Source organism: Lagopus leucura, unplaced genomic scaffold (genome assembly GCF_019238085.1).
Source record: "Lagopus leucura isolate 7727_CA_CO unplaced genomic scaffold, USGS_WTPT01 Super-Scaffold_100014, whole genome shotgun sequence".
In the NCBI taxonomy this organism is placed as follows: domain Eukaryota; kingdom Metazoa; phylum Chordata; class Aves; order Galliformes; family Phasianidae; genus Lagopus; species Lagopus leucura.
This window is the reverse complement of record NW_024962268.1, coordinates 378,928-402,255: the sequence shown is the minus strand read 5'-3', so window position 1 is coordinate 402,255 and position 23,328 is coordinate 378,928. Positions and strand designations below refer to the sequence as shown.

General features: G+C 37.1%; 1 protein-coding gene across 2 annotated transcripts in view; it reads right to left on the bottom strand.

Annotated features, from left to right (window-relative positions):
* Window positions 1–23,328, bottom strand: part of RFX3 (regulatory factor X3) — a 118,576-nt gene that overhangs the window by 42,510 nt on the left and 52,738 nt on the right. For both annotated transcript variants that reach the window (XM_042875444.1, XM_042875443.1), the window contains exons 2-3: window positions 11,794–11,918; window positions 7,854–7,951 (exon numbers count right to left, since the gene is read on the bottom strand). In XM_042875444.1, the coding sequence (XP_042731378.1) occupies window positions 7,854–7,951; window positions 11,794–11,910 (215 nt within the window). In that variant the 5' untranslated portion in view covers window positions 11,911–11,918. The remainder of the gene's footprint in view (window positions 1–7,853; window positions 7,952–11,793; window positions 11,919–23,328) is intronic.

Here is a 23,328-nt window from a genome sequence, read left to right as displayed (position 1 = left end):
AGAATGTGGCATTAGAAAGTTCATCAGAGTTCCAAATACATTAGGCTACAGTGTCCTAGCTTCCAAAAGGTTGTGCAACCCAGACAGTGTTTAACTGGAGAGCATGTCGCACAAAGTCAAGATTCCACACTGGAAGTTATTGAGACTAGCATGAGCTGCACTAGGATTGCAAGGTATTATAATTCACCTGTTATACATTATTTCTTAGATTTTATTATAGCATCATAGATTGGTTTGGGTTGGAAGGAACCTTTAAGATCACGTAGTTCCAACTCCCCGGCTATAGGCAGGGACACCTCCTTCTAGACCAGGCTGCTCAAAGCCCCATCCAGTCTGGCCTTAAGCACCTCCAGGGAGGGGGCATTCACAACCTCACTGGGCAACTTGTTCCAGTCTCTCCACTCTCACAGTAAAGAATTTCTTCCTACTGTCCAGTCTAAATCTACCCTGTTCACTGGAACAGGCTGCCCAGGGAGGTGCTGGAGTCTCCTTCTCTGGAGATGTTCAAGACCTGCCTGGATGCCGACCTGTGCGACCTGGTGTAGGGAACCTGCTTTGGCAGGGGGGTTGGACTCAATGATCTCTGGAGGTCCCTTCCAACCCCTACAATTCTGTGATTCTGTGATTCTGTGATATACCCTCATACTGTTGCTACATGCCCTTACAAAAAGTCCCTCCTGCCCTTTCCTGTAGGCCCCTTTCTGGTACTAGAAGGCTGCTATATGATTCCCCTCGAGCTTTCCCTCCTCCAGGCAGAAGAGCCCTCTCTCTCACTGCCTGCCCCTGCAGGGGTGGTGCTCCAGCCCTCTGATCCTCTCTGTGGGCCTTCTCTGGACCTGCTCTAACAGCTCAATGTCGTTCTTCTGCTGGAGGCCCCAGAACTGGATGCAGTACTCCAGGTGCAGTCTCATGAGAGCAGAGGGCCTCCCTCTTTAACATGACTTGCAAAACGTAATGCTAGAAATAAAACACATGGAGCTGTGTTAAAATGTTGTTATTAAAGGTGTATTTTTGACACGAAAGCAGACTGATTTCTAAATCCATTGTGTCTCTGCACTGACCTTAGAAATAAGTGTTCTGCATTTTATTTCAGACACAGACATATTACTATAAAATTTAGCTTTTAAGGACAATTCTGTCCCTTCAAAAATTCTGTTACTTTGAAAAAAAAAAATTAAAAACAACACTGAAGGAGTAAATCTAGCTATCTTCTCTATCAGTTTTCAGAGTACATGTGTACATGGGAAAAAATTTCTTCCAAGCTGCATCTATTACTTGATTCTATGTATATGTCAAGACTATGATCTACTTACTACTATAAATCTGTGCTCCTGACATCCCATTATGTCTCTGTATTTACATGAATTGATCACAGCTTCACATTTTCTTTGAGCAAATAATTGATGAAACCTTTCACATTTTTGCTTAGAAAGCATCACCTATAATATTATGCCAGTTTATGTCTTAGAAATGTCTACCTTGCTGAAGGATTTTTTTTTCCATTACTCTTCATCTTAGTAAAAAAACAAAACAAAACAAAACAAAAACAACAAACATTTATTTCTTTTCCCAGGATTTGGTTAGAATATCAGATAAGTTAACTCATGTATACTAAGCATATTAAATTAGTTTTCAATTTGATGTATACCAGTAACTTCTGTGTTTTGCAAAATAAGTAATTAGGAAGTGCTCTTTTATTATCCACTGTAGACACCAACTGGCAAAACAAAACAAAACAAAAAAACACTGGATAAAATGTACTTTTTTAGCTGAAGATGTATACCTTTATATTGTACAATTTGAAATGTTAGCAGCCTCCACAGAAGCTGTACAACCTGTCAGTGTCAAATGTTTGATTTTTCCCTAATTCTACCTTAAATAAATGAATGTTATAATAATAGTTTTATTAATCTAGTAATAAACTCTGAAGTACTCAGTTGAGTTTTGGGATGGATTGCCCAAACCATTGCAGCAGGTAGGCATTTAAGTATTTCATTTATATCAGTTCTGTAACCAATATTAGCCTTTAGTGGTATTTAGTTAAATATGGGATTATTTACTTATATATTAAATATGAAAAACAGTATAGATGAGAACTAAGATTTCAAATGTTTTAGCTGTATAGCAGATAAACATAACATTGCTACTTAAATGCAGAGTAGCTAGTGCTCACAATCAGTGCTTTGGTATAGCAATATAGCAGAAAACCTCTGTGCAGAAAAACCTAAGAAAGTCAATTTCCCATGAGAAAAATATCCTGAATTTTCTTTAACTTTTTAGCATATTCCTGTGGTCCCAAAGCTGATAGTGAGTTTCATGAAAACTACAGAGAACAGGAGAGAGAAGGCCTCAATGAAGCCAATGGACTGCTGCAGCCTCTGAAGGCTGTGTGCCATACGCCATGTGAAGAAGGAAAAGTACTGTACACCCTAATACCTTATACAACAGAACATGATACAGAAATCAAATGATAATGGGGAAGGCTAAGTCATCAATTTCACTCTGCCTTCTGCTTCCTCACAAAAAAAAGCCGCTCCTGTAACCAGACTATTAATTCAGGGTTTTTCACAACAGATCAAATGCAATGAAGTAGTAAACTTCTTCCACAGAAACTTCCTCAATGGGTCTAAAGACAGCCAGAGGTGGAAGTACTGATTAAAAATGTACAATTTATTTCCACCAATCTCCCTGTTAAAAGCATCAAAACCAACACTGACTGTGAAATTCTAAGTATCATATCTGTAAACGGAGAACAAAAATTTAAAGTATGCAATTTGCTCCATAAAGATAAAAACTTGATTTTCTTTTCACATATATTTTTTATGTATTTGGAAATTTAAAATATATCAGATAGATTCAGCTTTATAAAATTTACTTAAAATAGAGCTGTATTATTCAACATAAGGAACTTCACATTAGTTCTTACTCACTGATAGTTTTGCAGTCACAATCAAAATGTAAATATGTTACTGACAGACGCTGATTACCAATTATTGAGATCTTTCACAGTCAGTCCAAGATCTTTTTCCGCATGAAAATAAAATCATAAAAGTGCACACAATGCATAACTGTAGGAAAATCTATAAACCAGAGAATGAAGTAAATGAAAACATTGGAGAATTCTTGCAAGTGGTATTCTCATGATCAGTAATTTAGAAAGATAAGGGCTGTTAGTTTGCAGTCATCTAAAAATTCTGGTGGTGAAGTACAACTGTCCTAGAATCCAAGAAATATGGTGTTGCCAATGTTAGGAACAGTGTTTGTACTAAATCTACTAGACCTCAAGACTTTGGCTTGTCAGACATCTTCTATCTGGACGTATCTATGCTGGCCTAGACCTTTGTTCTAACTTAGCTGTAACATTTATAATCTGGGAAACGCTATGTAACCTATTTCAGTTTTATTTTAGCTTAGTACACATGCGGTATAGAAACTATTGTTATACCAGCACTGATGCATTTCTCTAAATAATAGGCAGTAACATAAAATAGCTGTTCTGTGTAGAATAAACAATCCATGACCGTAGAATCAAAATATAGCAAAGAGCACTATGTGTATGAGACTGTATTCAGCAAATGTAAAACACATAATATCTGGTAAATTAAGATGCAAACCAGAAATGGAAACCACAGAAGAATGACTGTCTTTCCTGTAGAAAACACATACAGAATTGCTGCGAGAGTATCTAGTATTAGTAGAAAAACTCCACCATTGATCATACCTCTCTAGGCATAGAACTGTGACAGTCATAACTTGCTATAATTTTTCCTTACATGGAAGCCATTGACGTGAGTACGCATAGGGTTAGTCAAATGGTAAGCATAACATCAGAGAAAAAAGAAAAGATGCTAGCAAGTACTGGAAAGATTCCAGGAACATAACAATTTGAATTGTACTCATAATAACCCTTCTATCAGACAGATAAAAGACTTCAACTAGAGAAACAGTAAATTGTTGGTTTTGCAGTAAAGGTGTGTTTGGTCCACATTAGCTATACAAATCGTAGTACCATAAATTAGTGAATAATGTGAGGAATAAAGGCTACAGTTTGGATTCAACAGCATCAATTCTTAGGCAATCTCAACAACTAAACTCTCTTTGTTACACGAGAATTAGTAGAAAAAATATCAATTTTGAGACTAATCACGTTACGTATATTATTAAACACTACAGTTTAAGTAAGAAAAAGTTCTTGTCTAGATCATGGGCCTTGCTTGGCTTCTTAACACAGGCGCAACCACAGTATTTTTTATCTGTATCTACTCAGACAAACCTGCACATATTAATGCAACAACAATTCATTTTAGCTTCAAGGTAAAGTGATGTGCATGACAAGCAAATGTGTTATTAACCATAAACAACTGTAGATAACATCAAATATTCTCAAGTAAGTGATAAGCTTCACAGTACAACCCCTGCAACATCATTATCCCCACAAATACAGTAAAACCAAATAACATGAAGTGAAACCCAACAAACTTCCATTAGAATAAAGAATCAGGTAACTGATTCAGGCATTCTTCCTAAATATTTAAAGTGCATCCTTTGTTGCTACTGTATATGGGTTCATGCTAGTTTATATGTACTTTATTTTGTAACAAAGGGAAACTCATCGGACATACTGGAACTTTTATTCCAGTAAAACTGTATTCTGTATTAATTAATGTTTTCACCTTAACTATCAGTTGCAGATCATGAGTTTCATCATGAGATCATGAGATCATGAGAGTAGATTATGCAATATATCCTTTGTCTGATTTGAGTTACAATTCAGATTTTGATTTAGCATAGTCATAAAATAAATCAAATATATAATCATAGAAAAACAACCCAAAAGACAAAGTAGTGATCACTCCTGTCAATCACATCATCTACAAACCTAACTGTTTGCTTAAAGTGCAACAGACATCTCAGAGTAGGAGTATGTTGACAAATTGGCTTTAACATAGTTATATGAATTTGTCAGAATCCAAAAAGCTTATTGTTCACACATTTCAGTAGGATGGATAGAAAAAGATGTACTGCAGTCTAAACACTTGCCTAAATATTTTTAGCATGAGAGGTTGGCCTCTGTGTTTTCTGTCACAGCAGAACTCAACACAGCTGTGTCAGATTTGTTTAGGGATGTTGTGAGATTTTGGTTCACTTTCAGAAGTTTTAAAATGTCAATCCCACATTGATGTAGCTCTAAACAAACAAATTCAGTGGCAAAACAAGAAAAAAGTACATATTTTTTAAACCATGTAACTTAGGTAATCATAAAAACGGCAAATAGAAAACCAATTCTCTATTCTCTTAAGGAAGTTAGCCAGTGGTAACCCAGAACCCTGTTCCTTTATAACATTTTGTGCATAAGTTCAGTAACTTCCATTTACAGAAGTAACATTTGCCATTCTTAATCTGAAGTATGGAATTATAAAGGAAAATTAATTTCACAAGACAGCCTTTACAAATTCTGAGTAAAAACAAAGATCAGTTACATTCTCAATGGAAAAATAAATCTCCAGAAAGGTTAATGTTCCTAAAAATTTTGAAAAATAAATTTTATCATTGGCAAATTCTCCTTTTATATGAGGAAAAGACAATCTGGATTAGGCTCACTTGTTAAGTGATCACTAGCTAAGTGCTATATCCCATTAACTAGTTCTACAGAAACTAACAAATATTTTCACATACAGAAACACAAAAAAAACATGGATTACTGTAGATTTATTCTAACAGTAACAAGTAATATTTGGTTCTCTTTTAATTAAGGACTGTAAGCATTCACGTAGTACCCAACTCACATTGCGAGAAGTGCGCTTACTATCAGCTCACGTGAGAACTTACAAGTGCTAACTGACAAGAGAAGCTTGCATGTACTAATTGCAAATGGAAAGCTACAGACTACACACAGAACAACAAATGCTGACAACCCCTATGTGCTATATCTGGGACAAGCTGGAGACCATGGACTACCTCAAATCCAGAACTGGATATTCTAGAAGTTCGAACTCTTCTGTTTAAACAGGAACAACAGTGTAGAGGATTCATTCTTTATAAAAATTCTTATGAAGGACCATAATTACTTCATCCTCTGAGGGTTTATTAATTTCAGGGGAAGATGCTTACTGAGGCAATGACATTCAGCATAACATAAAAGGGTCCACCATATAATATTCATAATTAGTTTTCAAATTACCCTTTGTCATCTAGGAAAGAGGAAATGTTGGCATCAATTCTTTTTTCAGAAAACTTTTTCCACATTAAATATTAACTTAATGAAAGCTTGCTAGTATTGGAAAATATTTATCTTTAATTCATGGAAAACAAATGGTAACACTTTCAGAAACATGACAATCATCACTTAAAAATAATTAACTCATTCAAGAAGTATAAGCTACGTTATAGAATCAAGTTCCTATTTCTACCTATTTTTGAAGCACAGTTTTAAGCACAGAGAAGAAATGGTTAGCAGCTGTATCAGAAGCATCAGTATAAATGTATAGCCTCCTGTATGCAAACAGTATGTTAGGGCTGTTTATCCATTCATAGTTTGTAAGACTTATTTTTCCCAGCCACCCACTCATCTTGTATTTTTCTTAGATATGTGTTTCAATGGCTTAGGTGGGAGGAGACCTTAAAGATCATCCAGTTCTAACTCCCTTGACATGAGCAGGTTTGCCACCCACCAGATCAGGCTGCCCAGGTCCCATCCAATCTGGCCTTAAACACCCAAAGGGATGGGACATCTATAGCTTCTTTGGGTAACCAGTTCCAATCTCTCACCATTCACTGGGTGAAAAATTTCTTCTTAACAACTGATCTTTATCTTTCCTCTTTAAAACCATTCCTCCTTATTCTATCACTGTCACAATGTGTAAAAAGTCAGATTCTGATAATCATCTCTTAAGAACTGGAAGGCAGCAATGAGATCTTCCCTGAGCCTCCTTTATGCTAAACAAGCCCATTTCCTTCAACTTTTCTTCCGAGGAGAGGAGCTCCAGCCCCCTGATCATCCTCATGGGCCTCATCTGGACCATTAAAACAGCTCCACATCATTTCTGTGTTGGAGGCCCCAGGGCTGAGTGCAGTACTCCAGATGGGGCAGAGAAGAGGGAGACAATGACCTCCCTCATCCTGCTGGCCTCCCCTCTTTCAGTGCAACCCAGGATAAAATTAACCTTCTGGGCTTCAAGCACACACTGCTGTCTCATGTTGTCCTGCTTCAAGCCAGCGATGAAATTAGATGACCTCCAATGGTCCCACAGATTATTCATTCTATGTATCTGAACTTGCATGTTGGTGAAAATAACTTGATGGTGGAAAAGCATGTTTAGGTGAAAAGGAAACATACAATAATAGCCAGAAAAAAGGCTTAAGAATCAGCAAAACAAAATAGTGTTACCCTCCTTCCTCTGCCTCTCCTATTCCTCTGGAAAAAATATTTTTATTGTTTTATTAAATAAAGGAATTAAATTACATTACTACTTCTGCTAACAAAAATCCAGCCATTGCAGGATTTTATGTATTTACCACTAGAACTGCACCCAAGAAGACAGAAAGCCTATGGGAAGAGATCTTTTTTTTTTACAAAGATGGTAATGCTATAATAAAGTTAATAGCAAAACTTACTCATAGACCTAAAAGGTGCTTCTTCAAACAGCACCATGCTGGATAGGTAACTTCATTTAAGACCGACCAAAACACAACACTTATATCTTAATAAACTGAATTTAGCTTTCAAATAATGATAATTTTGACTCAATCATTTTTCTTTCCAGCTTAAAATACAGGTGTTGAAAGAATCTGACAATATATATTTAACTTTACATTTTAGTAAACATTCAAATGCTAATCATTTGCCAACTTACATAGCTCCATTAGTGTAGACTGTGTCGCTTCCTTCCACATACTGAACCTGGGTTGGGTAGACATGCTGTACTTGCTGTACAGTTTGCACTTGCTGCACCTGAAAACAAGAGCATCATAAAATAAAGATACTGTGATAAAAGGAAGGAACAAAGCCTCAGTGAATTTCCTGGCTTCTAAACAATATGGGACGTCACTGTTCTCGAAATTACTAAAGCTGGTGACATAGTAATAATGCAGAAGAATATTGTTTTTACAAAATACTTATATTTTAAATCTAGTAAGAAAAATCTTAACATTGAAAATGTACGTTCATGCAACACGCATACTTCACTGCTAAAGACAGAACTAACTAAAAAACATAAAAGGATAAAATAAATCATAATTATGCTTTGCAATAAGGAATTATATTTACTAAAAAGTATCCTTTGTCCACACATATGCTTTTCCTTATTCCATTTAAATCTGAACAATACAAATTTTAATATACAGCTTAACGTGCAAAAACACACAGCTATGGTGTGCTGCACTAAATTCAGAAATAAAGGTTTAGATCAAAACATTTTCGCATCTGTTTAATTGGAGTTAAATTACAGAGGTAAAAGGCTTTTTCGATTAATGTTTTGACTTAAAGGTACGCCAATGAATCAAAAACCTCATTCTGAGTAACTCTTCTTCCAGAATATCAGCAGCTACAACACATTCCAAGGTAAGCTGTTTCTAATGTTAATGAGATAAACAAAAAGAAGTAATAAGATATTATTATTTTCATCTATATTGCTAAGATAGCATGTCTGCCTTGTTAAAACATATCATTGGACAATTCCTTGGACTCGTATGCTATGTAAAGCAGCTTCAGGTTATGCATATTTCCTGTCCAGTCTTAATTTTTTGTCTTCTGCTATAGCAGAGATTAAGAAATCCATATTTTACATGAGCTGTTGTTGAGATAAGCTGTATTTTAGCTCAGGTGCAGTCCAGAATCTAAAGAAAGTAAAATGACTGAAAGACTTCATAGACGAGCAAACCTTGCAGTAGGAACTAAATAAAGCAAGAGACAGTGTGCATGTTTATGCAATAGATTTAGCGTAAACTAAATGACTGCTGATTTTCTCAGATGTTTTGCTAGGTAGCATCTTCTTCATGACCCAGTTGCTCCTGAGAATTGCAATAATCAGACATATTTGAGTCTCAAACATTTGATGGATCATCTCCCAAAGCTCATTAAGAATATCTTCATTTTAATATCTTAACTCCACAATAATCTAAAGAGTTTTAAAATAATCATAAATTTCATAGCCTATTACAGTATTGACTCAGATTGTGAAAGGAAAATCTAAATTTTCACAGGAAGTTTTTCTTAGTTCAGTATTAAAATACGAATTCAGAAAATTAACAGTGTTTTGAAACCAACTTTACCACATGATAGAAATGTTGACACACTGTATGATACTTAAATTATCTATTTGCAGTTACAGCTTTCTGATTTGTCACATAAATCATTATATAATTACATAATTACATAATTGGCATATATATAAACATGAAATACAAATTCTCCACTTCAAAAAGAGGGCTGTAAGAATATTTCTAAATACTAAGGCAAAATGTTTATGTGCTTCACTGCGAAACATACGTGCCAAAGATCACAGTGGTTTCAAAGCCTAACTCTAAAAGTATCTCTAGTTCTACAATAGCCTGTAATTAATGGAAGAGTGATCAGGGCACTGAACTGATCTTCCTAACCCATATATGGAGAAAATATCTTTAAGCAGGCTTTGTTCATAGAGCCAGTAATTTGTCACTTGTTATGTAATGGATTTGTTCCATTTTCTGTCCCAGTAGTAAAGCTGGGGAAATGTGAAATTATGCCATTATTAAAATGTTTCCATTCAACCTCTCCCAAAAAGCACTTCACTCCCTGCTCATAAAGCACTGAAAGTGGCTTACTCCCTATGAAAAAAACCAACACAACACTACTGTGTTTTATTAATAAAAGGAATTTATTTCCTCCCCATAACCTGCATACTTCCTGTCAGCAAATGCAGGTCATATTGCCATTCTGTACAAGCTATTATATTCTTGTTATAAGAATGTAATACTCTTGGATGCTTCAGTTTCTCTGAAACTCAGTACTGCTCAAGCTGATTGACTCTGATGCCAAAGGAAGCTTTAGTGACCACACTGTTTTGCAGAGTATATACCTATGACTTTCTCTACCTTTTTAAGGTTTTAAAATACTTTTCCTGACAAGGAACGACAAGTAAGTCACCTTTAGAATAAATTTGTGTATGGAAGTTCTATGGAGCTGAAAATTGTTGTTATACAGTAACTTAAATTCCATTTTTATTTCCTATTTTACTTCATTTTGGGAAAAAAAGTTTCCAGGAAAGTTAAATTAATTTAACTGCCTTTGGATTATTATTATTTTTTCTTTCATCTTTTTTTTTTCATCTTTTTTTTCCATCTTTGATTTTTTTCTGTTTTGGAGTTCCATAGTAGAGTTTTATGAGATCCATATTTGTACAAGCTATGTGAAAATTAGGGATTTGTTTTAGCTGAAAATATCAGGAGGTACTCTTTTGCTCAAAAGACATGAGGCTTAAATACAGCTGTAGAGGGGAAATGCTCTTATTCCATCCTTATGCAGTTGCCTCTTATTCTGAGCCAAAATTTTATATTTGCTAAAACAGCACAGATGTATATAGCGTTATTTGAAGAGCGGTGTCCTCAGGAGTCAGTACCAATTCCCTTTATTAAATTCATCAATGACATCGACAGGGGGATTGACTGTACCTTCAGCAAGTTTGCAGATGATACCAAACTGTGTGGTGTGGTTGACATGTCTGACAGATGGGATGCCATCCAGACCTAGATAGGCTTTGGCAGTGGGCCCCGGTGAAGCTCATGAGGTTCAACAATGTGCAGGGTCTTGCACCTGGGTTGCAGCAACGCCCACTATCACTACAAGCTGGGGGATGTAAGGATGGAGCACAGCCCCACCAAAAAGGGCCTGGGGGCACTGGTGAATGGCAAGCTGGACACCAGCCAGTAGTGTGCCCTCACACCCCAGAAAGCCAAATGTGTCTTGAGCTACACTAAAAGAAGCATGGCCAGCAGGGCAAGGGAGGTGATCCTTTATCTCTATTCTGTGCTGGTGAGATCACACCTGGAGATCTGCATCCAGGTGTGGAATCACCAGTCCATGAGCGACAAAGACCTGTTGGAACACATCCAGAAGAGGGCCACAAAAATGATTCAAGGGATGGAACCCCTCCCCTAAGAGGACAGGGCTGAGAGAGCTGGGGCTGTTCAGCCTGGAGAAGGCTCCAGGTAGACTTGGTAATAGCCCTTCAGTATCTATGGGGAGCAACAAGAAAGAGGAGGACAGATTCTTTCGCAAGGTCTGTTGTGATAAGACAAAGAGAAATGGTTTCAAACTGAAAAAGGGGAGACTTAGGTCGGATAGAAGAAAACAGTTTTTCATGATACAAGGTGTGAGGTATGACAATGTGTAAAGATCTGCAGTGAATCAAGCCTAGAGATGCATTTTTTACATTTATATTGCACTTGCTTGGAACTGAGAATTAAAGAAGAAATCATACAAGAAGCAGTATCATAAATATATTATGTAAAGACACAAGTGTAAATATTCAGTAATATAAATTTAATTTCTGTGAGTTACTCCATGAAGTATACAATAATCTACTGCCAGAATCACATCGAGTATTACTAGTGCTTTTTGGATGCATTAGCATAAAGAACAGACTCAGAAAACAGCTTGCCTTCCTAGGTAGCTATTTTAATTTCAGCAAAATAAAATTATTAAAGTGGAGCAAAACAGTTCATTTAGCAGCCTACAATATCATGTTCTACACTACACTGTGAAGAACTACCCCTCCTGATTTTTTTTCAATCTTCTCAAAGCTCACAGCCACCTACCTGTTGCTGAACTGGTACTTGCTGTACTACCTGCGTGGGCACTGCTGCCTGGCCAGCCACAGATGTCTGTAAAGTCACAGTTGAACCTGTATCCGACCCAGCTTCTGACGTCTGCATCGTGATCTCTGAGTAAAATTAAAAGCAAAATTGTAAGATTAGTGCATCTATTTATTTTATTATTTTGGCACTTATTATAGCACAGCAACTTGGGGGTTTTGTTACCCTATTTGGACCATAAAATCAGCTAGTATCAACGTTGGTGTTCGCTAAAAGGCTTTTCTCATACTAGCATACTGCAAATGCTAGTTTTTTTAATCTTAGTATTATCTTACATTCTTTTATTTACATACATAGAAACATCTCACTTAGGTATGTGAATTTTGTCACTTTGGGGACAACTCAGCAGTAAGCATTGTCTTCCCCACACTTGTAGATAACCGGTCAACATTCAAATCTTTTCCTTTTCTGTTTTCCTAAATTTTATTAAAAAGTCTATATGAAATTTAAAGCTAAACCAACAGACTACAGAATGAAGGGATATAATCTGGAAAGACTCTAAAAAGCACGTAAAGAGTCACAGCGAAAAAGAACTCAAATAACCTTCAGTAGAAAGCATTACATCAACCTGTGTAGTTGTAACTATGAGAAGAAGGAACTCATTGCCAACAAAACCATACAGAAGTAGGTAAGTAGTAGAAGAGCAGCAAGAATTTTGACACTGACATTTGAAAAGAAACAACTGGAATCTGGATTCAACACAAAAAAGTTAAGAGAGACAAAGAAAATGCTCTAAAAAGAAAACATTATCAAAAAGACAACTGAGGAAGACTTTTGCTCTACAGGGAATATACAGGGAACTACAGGATTTCTCAATTTTGCGTGGCAGAAGTAGCAATACAATGGACTGGAAGGCAAATCAACATTAAATGAAAATTAGGAAGTAGATTAAAAAAATAATAACTGCAGTGGGTTATTAATCAGTATAAATAAGAACCAGATGAGGCAGTTACTTCATTGCCTAATACTTTCAAAACAGAAGCCTGTGTACTTCTGTGAAGGATTACAGTGAACACAATAGTAGTCTCTAACCTAAACGCTATCCAAAAATCTGACTTGTCTTAATCCCTATTCATCTATATTAGTACCAGCATATTTTGTCAAATTGAGGACCAGTATCACTAAAGATTAGTAGTATTATAATCCACACTAAAATAAGTTCCCATGAAAAGTCTGCAAATATTCAGAATACCAATATGTGATTTTTTTTTAGCTTAACTGTATAAGAACAGATGGGTAGCTGGGAAGAAAGTACCATTTAATCTCCTCCAAACAAAGAACCCCCACCAAAAAAAAAAAAAAAAAAAAAAGACCTACAACATTTTCTGAAACAAAGCCATTACTGAAAATCTAATGACTCGCGGGCATACTAATTCATAGGAGGAAGAACTGAAGAACTTGTTATTGCACAACTAAACCTAAAAAGCTCATTAGAAACTTCAATATTCTCCTTGCTTGACTACTGAACCAGCTGCAATAACAGACCTTCCTTTCAAGGCTGTGTTCCAAAGTAGTTTAACCTGATTTAAAGCCAGGTTTCTGCAGTCCCTCCTCCTGACTGTGCATGCAAATTAATTTGAGCAGGAAATAGGCATATAAATTTGGCATGGGTAAGGGACAAGCTGAGATAGGACCTTGCCAGCTGGGAACAACATTGGCTTAAACTTTGTGACCCATGCCTATAGTACATCGGAGATTGTACTGCTTTTGAAATATTCTGACTGAAAACTAACGACCAAACTTGTCTTAAGTAACTCAATAAGCTCTCAAAGTTATTATGATGTCTGACCTCTATACTTCTTTACAGCACACCTGGCAAAAGTTAAATGCAGAAAGAAACCAGACTTTACAGATGACTACTGAAATGTTAAAAGTCCTAATTAAATAAGAGCTTAAAATTCTGATTAAAAATGGGTGTCCTCAGGATAAATGCATTTACTGTGAAAGAGCAAATTCCATTCCTTTTTTGTGCACGTTTATAGAAAATGCAACATAAAATCCAAAATAGAATTATTTAATTTGAAGAACAACATCACAATTCACATATCAGTCTATTTTAACTGAATAATATTAACAAGAACAGTCAACTTCCAGTAATACAGACCAGGAAAAAAATTCTGTTTTCCCATGCAATCATTTTTTAAAGTGACTTGTAGGTGCACAAAACTAAATTTCTCCACATTGTAAATAAACTGAGTTAGAGAGTTAGAAAACTATTTTTGCAAATAAAGGCAAAAAGGGAATTTATATTTTATATAAATATGCTTACAATTATCTATGGAAATAACATATATGGCACTGATCTTCATATCTTTTGAAGAGAGTCACAGCACAGCACAATGGGATAGTGAGTGTTTTTGGGGGTTAACAAAACAAAAAAAATTGTCGTAACAACATTCCCAATTGAATGAGCATTATAGCTTTAACATTTTGCTGAACTTTTACTTATACAATGTAACCATTTTCTAAATTGAACAATTCAAGTTTTTCTCAGTTCTTGCTCAGCATCAAGCCACTGCGAATAAGATAAAAAACTGGGTGAGTTTGAAATTTTTAGAAGAAAAGCAATGAAACTGGCTGTTACAGGAAACCATGAGTTTCAGGTTGCATTTAATCCCCTTGCAGATGACCTTCCAAATCCTAAAGCCAAAGATTTTTGTAAAGAAATATTCTTATTACATAGAAAGCAAAGTGACTATTAGCAAAAACTTTTTTTTTTTTGTATTGAAATTATTTAGAAAAAAAGTACTATTTTGCCTCTCCATTGGGAAGAAAAAGTGAACAACCAAAAAGAACTAAAATGCATTATTTCCTACCATCCTTTAGCTTTACTTGTAATTACATGCTGTTTTCCCAGTTAGAGTGTACAAACATGTCAATCACTGCAAGGGAGGAAGAGTGCTGACTATAGCTAGATATCATTTTGACTGTAAGAATCTGTTCCATGTTGCCACATCTACGTTAGTTACCATGCCACATCTCAGACACAGTACTTGATCACTACAACTGTAATTCAAGATGCTTGAAATATCAGATTGGAGTTCTTCAATCTAAGAGTGAATATCATACATTCCTGTCTTTGCAGCACTTGTCAGGGAGCGTGTCTAGTTGACATTAGTGCAGAAAAAGATAACAGCTTTGTGACAAGAACAGAGGATACCCTGATTGTAAGTCAGTCATCAGTTACTGTGGAGAAGCAGTGAGACGGGAGATCACAAGTGTCAGTGCTAGATGACAGTCTGTTGTTAGGTACTGAAGGATGCTGAAGGATGCTGGAGTAGTCAAGAATCAGGTACTTTGAACCCAGTCCTATAAGTGGCAGTGTCCACATAATAATACATAAGACGTTAAAGGGACACATGAGAGTAAATCCAGAGCTTTGTGGGAGAGAACTCCAACAGAGAACTGAAAGATACCTCTGGGAATCCCATGGCCTGTCCTCGGACAACAGTACAGCCAGCATTGCTACACTGACCTGATAAACTTCAAATTTTGTCATCTCATCAATCTATACTTGGCACTGGTAAGGGTGCACCTCAAGCACTGTGTTCAGTTTTGAAGACTGAAGTACAAGAAAGACATTGAGGTCCTGGAGCATATCCAAAGAAGGGCAGTGAAGTTGGTAAAGGGTCTGGAGCACAAGTCTTACTAGGAACAGCTGAGAGAACTGGGATTGTTTAGTCTAGAGAAAGGGAGGCTCAGGGGAGACCTTACTGCCCTCTACAACTACCTGAAAGGAGGTAGTACTGAGATGGGGGTTGACATCTTCTTCCACCTAACTAGCCATAGGAGAAGGGGTAATGGCCTCAAGTTGAGCCAGGGGTGGAGATCATAGTGCACTGGTGACTGAGTTCATTTAATCTTCACATCTGGCTGCCAGTTTGGTGCCAGCAATGCATTTAAGCATTAAGCCCATACAGTGTGATGTGCTGCTCTACCTCAGAGTCACTGTACACTTCTACTGGGGGATGAAAAGGTCTGAAAGACAAAACTGTTTCTCTTTTCTGCCTCAAAGCTTACTTTGTAAGGCCTTTCTGGTGGTAAGAGTCTAACTGACTCTTTCAGATTATCTAGAGGGGGGTGAGTGATGGGTATCACCGTGCCACAGTACTTCTGATTATAAAGATAAGCAGAAGTGGGGCAGTCTTTTTCGGGGTTGTGGCTTGAAGGATCTGACCAGTGCAAAAGGCGATAATGCTTGTGCATGGCAATGAAGGCACCGCTCCCTGCTGGCTTATCTGTTTGGCCAGGTCTGTCACACTAACAGAGAGTAACTGAGTAACTGAGAAATGGGGGATAAAAGGCCATCACTAAACTAAGGACTTTGGAGAAGAACTGGCAAAGAGGGGAGAAACCTGTTCAGAAGAGATCCCCCAGGGCCTGCCTGCTGCAAAGCTTCTTGGCTCTCTCCCATCCCCCACGGTGACTGGATGAGTTCCTGAGATCCACAAATGACTACAAACCAAGCTGGACTCACAATGGTGACTATCTTCTCTCTCTCTTGCTCTCTGCAAAAACTCCTTGTTCTTATCTCCTTTCTATTGCCCATCTTCCCTTCCCCATATCCTTAAGTAATTAGGATTTGTAATAAACTGGTCTAGCTAACATATGACCTGTTGTGTCTTAATCTCGCTGTCGGGTATACATATATTAAAAGAACCTCCTCTCTTTCCTTTAAATTGGAGTGAGACAAAAAGATTGAGCACAGCCCCGCCAAAAAGGGCCTGGAAGCACTGGTGGATGGCAAGCTGGACAGTAGCCAGTAGTGTGCCCTCACACCCCAGAAAGCCAAATGTATCCTGAGCTACACTAAAAGAAGTGTGGCCAGCAGCGCAAGGGTAGTGATCCTGCACCTCTACTCTGCACTAGAGAGATCACACCTGAAGACCTGCATCCAGGTATGGAATCATCAGTCCATGAGAGACAAAGACCTGTTGGAACACACCCAGAAGAGGGCCACAAAAATGATTCAAGGGATGGAACCCCTCCCCTATGAGGACAGGCTGAGAGAGCTAGGCAGCCTGGAGAAGACTCTAGGGAGACCTGATAACAGCCTTTCAGTATCTGAAGAGGAGCTACAGGAAAGAAGAGGACAGACTTTCACAGAGTCTGCTGTGATAGGACAAGGAGAAGTGGTTTCAAACTTAAAAAGGGGAGATTTAGTTTGAGTAGAATTTTCCTGAAAAAGTCTCCTACAAGTGAGGGTGGTGAGGCATTGTAACAGATTGCCCAGAGATATGGTGGGAACCCTGTCCTTGGAGATGTTCAAGACCAGGCTCGACAAGGCTCTGAGCAACCTGATCTAGCTGCAGGTGTCCCTGTTCATTTGGGAGATTTAGACGACATGACCTTTAAGGCTTCCTTCCAACTCAAATAATTCTATGATTCTATGACTAATAATCTGATAGCTTAATTGGTAGCTCTATAGACTGATTTATCAGAAGGTAGGCCAGGATGGCTATTGCATGGCTGGGAAATATAAACTTTGCTGTCAGTTTTTCTTAAGCAGAAATATACCTAACGACTTAATATTCATTTATTGAAACATTTTTTTCATCTTTCCGCTCTAAGTCTTTATCCTAAATGCAGTTCTTCACAGTGGCACATTATACATCACAGACTTACTCTTGCAGATACCTCACAGAAAGTATGGAAGTAAACTTTTAATGTCTTCCTATTCACTATTAGTTTTTCTAACATTATGTTCCTGAGTCAGCCAACATATTTGTTTTACACTGCATCAGTGTTCCTTGAACAGATTTTGATTATCTAGATTATGTCTCTCCATTTCTCACTTCTGCTACATATAAGCAACAGTACTGTATATTTCATCAGAAAATATACCATCTTAGCCTAATGGCAGTCAGGTGTATCACAAGTAACAGATGCTTGTTTGATAAAGATTCTTTTCATTCTGTCTAATTAAGGAGTTGGGCACACCCACCTGTTAATGATCTTGCTTTGTATAGCTAGAGCCTGCTGTATCACATGTATGGAAGCTACAAAGGGCACATTTTGAAAGAAAGTTAATTAACCCCTCCAAGTGGGAAAAATATACTGCCCAAACCCAGCTGCTGAATGCTGAATGTGAGATTAGTAGTTCTTCAGTCTAGCAGATAGAATACAAGCAAAGCTCTTTAAAGCAAAACTCTTCTGTAAAATTTCACGTTGTCTGTTAAGTTCCCTAGCAATTTCTTTATACACAGACTCAATGGGTCCTCATTCTGTCTTTTAGACTTGAAATATCTAGACTAAATGGTTAAGGAGTCTAACTCTTATCAATTACTAATCAAACAAGATTGTTAAAATGTGTCATATTAATGATTACTGTTTATTTTGCTGCTGGACTATTTTATGCTGAACTTATTTACTTTTTTTTAACTGCTAGAGTTTTCAAAAGTTTTGATCAGCTACATATGCTTTATTGTCTAGACAAAATAATTCATCAAGGCAGAAAATAGAAATGTGTTATTTACTTTTAAGCGTGTAGGAAATTTATTTTTTCTTCTCTTCAAGGCTAAATTAAATGAACCAGAAGGTAAAGTGAACAAGATCTTGTAATAACATGCAGTAACAATATGCTTCTAAGGGTCAGAATAAAAAGCTAATCTTCACATATTAAGAATTTATAATGATGAGTCATCAGTACACTTATGAAGAATTTCTGGCTATACAGTGTGTTTTCACATCACAGTAAAGGAAAGCTTCTCAGAACATCAACTTTCAACAGGTAATCCAGAACACTTGTTTCTTGGCCAATAGTATATATTGAAACAAGTATTAATAATACCCTAGAGTTTCAGGTAAGCATTCCTTTTTAATATTTGTGTAAATAAACATTTTATGAATAACAGTCTTCAAACAAGAAATGCTGAATGAATGCAAGGAGCCAACTGTAGTTATTAGCAGTAAAGAAGGAAGTTTATACACGCCATTCACAGTGACAAAGGGTAATATTATAAGTACTTGTAGAATATTAACATATTTCCATGTTTTAACACCAGTTTCTTACTAAATACAGATTACTTGCTTGCCTTAAGATTATTACACCAAAGCAAGCGGATGAACACTGCTGCTATAAGGATGGGTTGCTAATACTTCAGTTAACAACATGGATTTCATTAATCTTTTAATCTTTTTAAGGATCTACGGGATGAGCAGTGATTAACTGAATGGCATAGAATAAAGTATATAAAGTGATACTTTTATATAAAGTATATAAAGTGTGTTCACATATAATTTACATTAGCATAATGCTACAATAGCAGAGTGATAGCAAGAGGAAACACAGATATACACAGCTGGAAGGGACCAATGGAAGTGGTTACTGTTGCCAACTCCAAAAACACAATAATAAAAATAAAAAAAAAATGTTAGGACAATCATATTACTAAGCATCTAAGAGAAATACTAATCAAAGATTGTCATAATGAAATTCCATGTTTCCAGAAAATCACAGAGAACAAGCATATTGACACTCAAGCTGAATGAATGTCATAATCCTTTTATTTTCATCAACCTATTAATTTTATCTGCAAACACCTCAAAATTGCATTTGCCCTTGCTAGGCAATACATCGATATTACACATCCAGCCTACAAATCAATACACACGAACAACAAGATTACCTTCACAAACAACAGAACAGCACAAACTTGTGAAGAGATGTTCTACTGAAATGATATTAGCAAGTACAGCAGTTACAGAAAACAAATCTAGCAACTCATCAATTACTTTAATTCTATTAAAAGACACTAATTTTTCAACCAGAGATTCTGTAAGTGGAAAAGTCCAGGTGATGTTCTCCATGATCCTGCCAACAATGTGAAAAAGTATGAGGAGTAGGGTGCTGATACCATGTGTCAACAGTAGGTTATAGAACTGGTGCTGACAACAGGACACTGGGTTCTATGACAATTGGACTCCAAGGATCATTGTTTGCTTACTAGAGATAGCATCCATTTCATTAAGTGGGGCTAAAACTATCTTTGCCATCAGGAAAGCTCACTTTATAATGAGGGATTTAAACCAGGAGCAGCTGGGCTGTGGGTCCAGTTACCAGCAGTTTTGTAAGGGGATAGTGGACAGAACAAAGGGCCTGGGGTGAGATGAATGAAAGGCAACATGTAATCTACAAAAAAGGGCTTAAGTGGTGCGACCCGAAGTATTTACATGTAAACAAGAAAGTCCTACAAGTCATCAGTATAGATAAACCACCTACACCCCTTCTGGGCTAGGCTGCTTCTCTGAAGTGGTTGTACACAAAGGCACAGAGCATGAGAAACAGTGAACAGAAGCTAGACATCTGTGTGCATTTCCAGGGCCATCATCAGTATTGCAAAGTATACAGAATTCTTTGTATGGTGCTTCTTTTTCAGTTCTTGCATTTCTCAAAGGACATAGTCACTGCTTTAGTTAAAAAATTGCAATTGGATATTTTTGTTAAGAGTAATAGCTCCTGAAAAAAGTGTTGAAAACAAAAACTGGTAATTCTAGGCTAAGTACCTCTATTCAGCATAACTGCTTTAGTATCAGATAGAATTCCTAGCTTGATCCAAGATCCTGTTCCAATGCACCAACGATACTGTCAAATTAATTATAAAGTCTATCACTACTTCTTCATAGTTTCGAAAATGCTTAACAAAATGTATGTTGGAGAGTGAACATAACCTAATACTTCAAGCAGTGGTAACCACTACTCAAGGCACTTTGCCTAGCAGCTAATGCTTTCTGAGAAAGAGCATAAGTGCAGTGCAACACCTGGAAAAAAAAAAAAAAAAAAAAAATTATCTCAATTGTGCACTGCAAATATGGTACTGAAAGTAAATTCAGATTTAGCTTCCAAGGTCAGTTCTGTTATTTTTTCTAATGAGATACTGTATTGCAGTTCTTTTGTCTAAAGCGTGCATGTGAAAACCAACATTAACAAAAGAGAGGAAAACAGCATATAAAAATAGAAGTGTTGTTTGTTTTCACAGAATAATACAATCATTAAGGTGGGAAAAGATCACTAAAATCATCTACACCAACTGTTAACCTATCACCACCGTGCCCAATAAACCATGTCCATCAGAGCCACATCTTCATGATTCTTGAGCACCTCCAGGGACAGTGACTCCACCAGTTCACTGGGCTGCCTGTTACAATGCACCACTTTTTCTGAGAAGTAATGTTTCCTAATATCTAATCTGAACTGCTCCTGGCTCTTGAGGCCATTACCCCTTCTCCTATGGCTAGTTAGGTGGAAGAAGAGGCAAACCCCCATCTCAGTACCACCTCCTTTCAGGTAGTTGTAGAGGGCAGTAAGGTCTCCCCTGAGCCTCCCTTTCTCTAGACTAAACAATCCCAGTTCTCTCAGCTGTTCCTAGTAAGACTTGTGCTCCAGACCCTTTACCAACTTCACTGCCCTTCTTTGGATATGCTCCAGGACCTCAATGTCTTTCTTGTACTTCAGTCTTCAAAACTGAACACGGTACTTGAGCTGCACCCTTACCAGTGCCAAGTTCAGAGGGACAATCACCTCCTTTATCCTGTTGGATACTCCATTTTTGACGCAAGGATCCTGCTGGCCTTCTGGGCCCCCTGGACATACTGCAGGCTCATGTTCAGACTGGTGTCAACTAAAACCCCCAGATCCTTTTTCTCCACACAGCTCTCCAGCCACTCTGCCCTAAGCCTTTAGTGATGCATGGGGTTGTGACTGAAGTGCAAGACCTGGCACTTGCTTTTTCTGAACTTCATACAATTGATCTCAACCTACTGATTCAGCCTACCCAGACCTCTCTGCAGAGCTTTCTTACCTTCCAGCATATCAACACTTCCTCCCATCCTTGTGTCATCTCAAAACTTACTGAGGGTGGATTCAATCCTCTCGTCCAGATCAACAATGACGATACTAAAGTAGAGTGACCTCAATATTGACCTCTGGGGAACACCATTTCTTTCATCATTCAATAGATCAAAATATCAAATGAAAAGTTAAAGTATTATAGTCACTGGAGACAGCCACTTAGATTAACAGAGTAAGCAGTATTTACAGGAAATTGTTTCTCTTCTCTATGCATTATGTCCATGCTACACATTTTTTTGGTATACATTTGTGATGCTTCCTGCGTTATTTTCATGAAAGGATTAAAGCTGGAAGGGACTTCTGGAGGCCTCCCGGTCCAAGTGTCAAGCAGGGGCACCTACAGCAGGTTGACTGGGAGCACGCCCAGATGCCTTCTGAACATTTCCACAGAGGGGACTCCACAGTCTGTCCAATGCTCAGTCATTCACACAGCACAGAAGTGCTTCCTACTGTTCACACTGAGCATTCTGTGTTCCAGTTAGTTCCCACTCTTGTCTTTGCCTCTTGTCCTGTCACTGGACACCACTGAAAAGATTCAGATAAGCTTCAGGCCGTACATAAATAACCTGTGATACACTGTGACTGTTATTAAATAAACTGCCATTATTATTATTGATTACTTATTTTGTGATTACCCCTACAGGCCACCTAACACTTTGGGATTAAAAGTTATTAAAATAGTAATAATCTATGATAATTTCCAAATGCTCCACTTAGCCATTTCTTCAGTATGAAACACCTCCCATCCCTGGATTATTACCCTGATTACTTTATTAACTTTCTTCTTTTCCTTGCCAACTCAGAATGTGGATAGTAAATTGCTGGATAGTAAAGAGAGGTTAGAGGGATTAAATAACAATTAAAGCCATAAGAGCTCTTCATGAGTATTTTTAAGAGCATTCAGTAGACAAAAATATTAGAAGACTCCCTTTAAATTTAGGAATATGTACAAAATTAAACAGCTGAAAGCAAAACAAACCATCATGCTACTGCTACTCTATGTCAAATTAGAGAACACCAGTTCTAATAATAAATTTTACGTATAATGGGAAAATAAAAGGAATAGGGGCACCTTTACCTTAGTTCTGAACTACACAAAGATTGCTTCAAAGTCTATACATCATAAGAACATATTCCAAATGGCTAATGCTTTGTTTAAATTTTTGAGAAGTCAAAGTAGTTGGAAACATTAGAGCTGATGTTACAGGCTCACACACAGCTCAAAAGATTTTCAAGCAGACAGCACTGATCTTGTTTTTTTTCATATTATAATTCAAATCCATTCAATATTTAATTGAAGTGCTTGGAATATAATTACGTACATAACTATGTGATGTCATCTTTGTATAAAATATCTTGAAAGTAATTGAAATGCACATTTCATCTTTACCATATTCGTTGAAAAAACTGCACTACAGTAAATATAAATTTTATATACTAAAAAATGGTTATTTTAGTAGTTAGCAGCAGCCGACAAAACTATGACAGCCGACTAAGTCTGTGACAGCTATGTCAAATAAGTGCATTTAAAGAAAAAAAAGTAGGACACATCATGACAGTACTGTTCCAGCTTTTGGAGACTTTGGAGACTTTATGTCCAGTGATTAATCTCCATTTCTATCACTCTT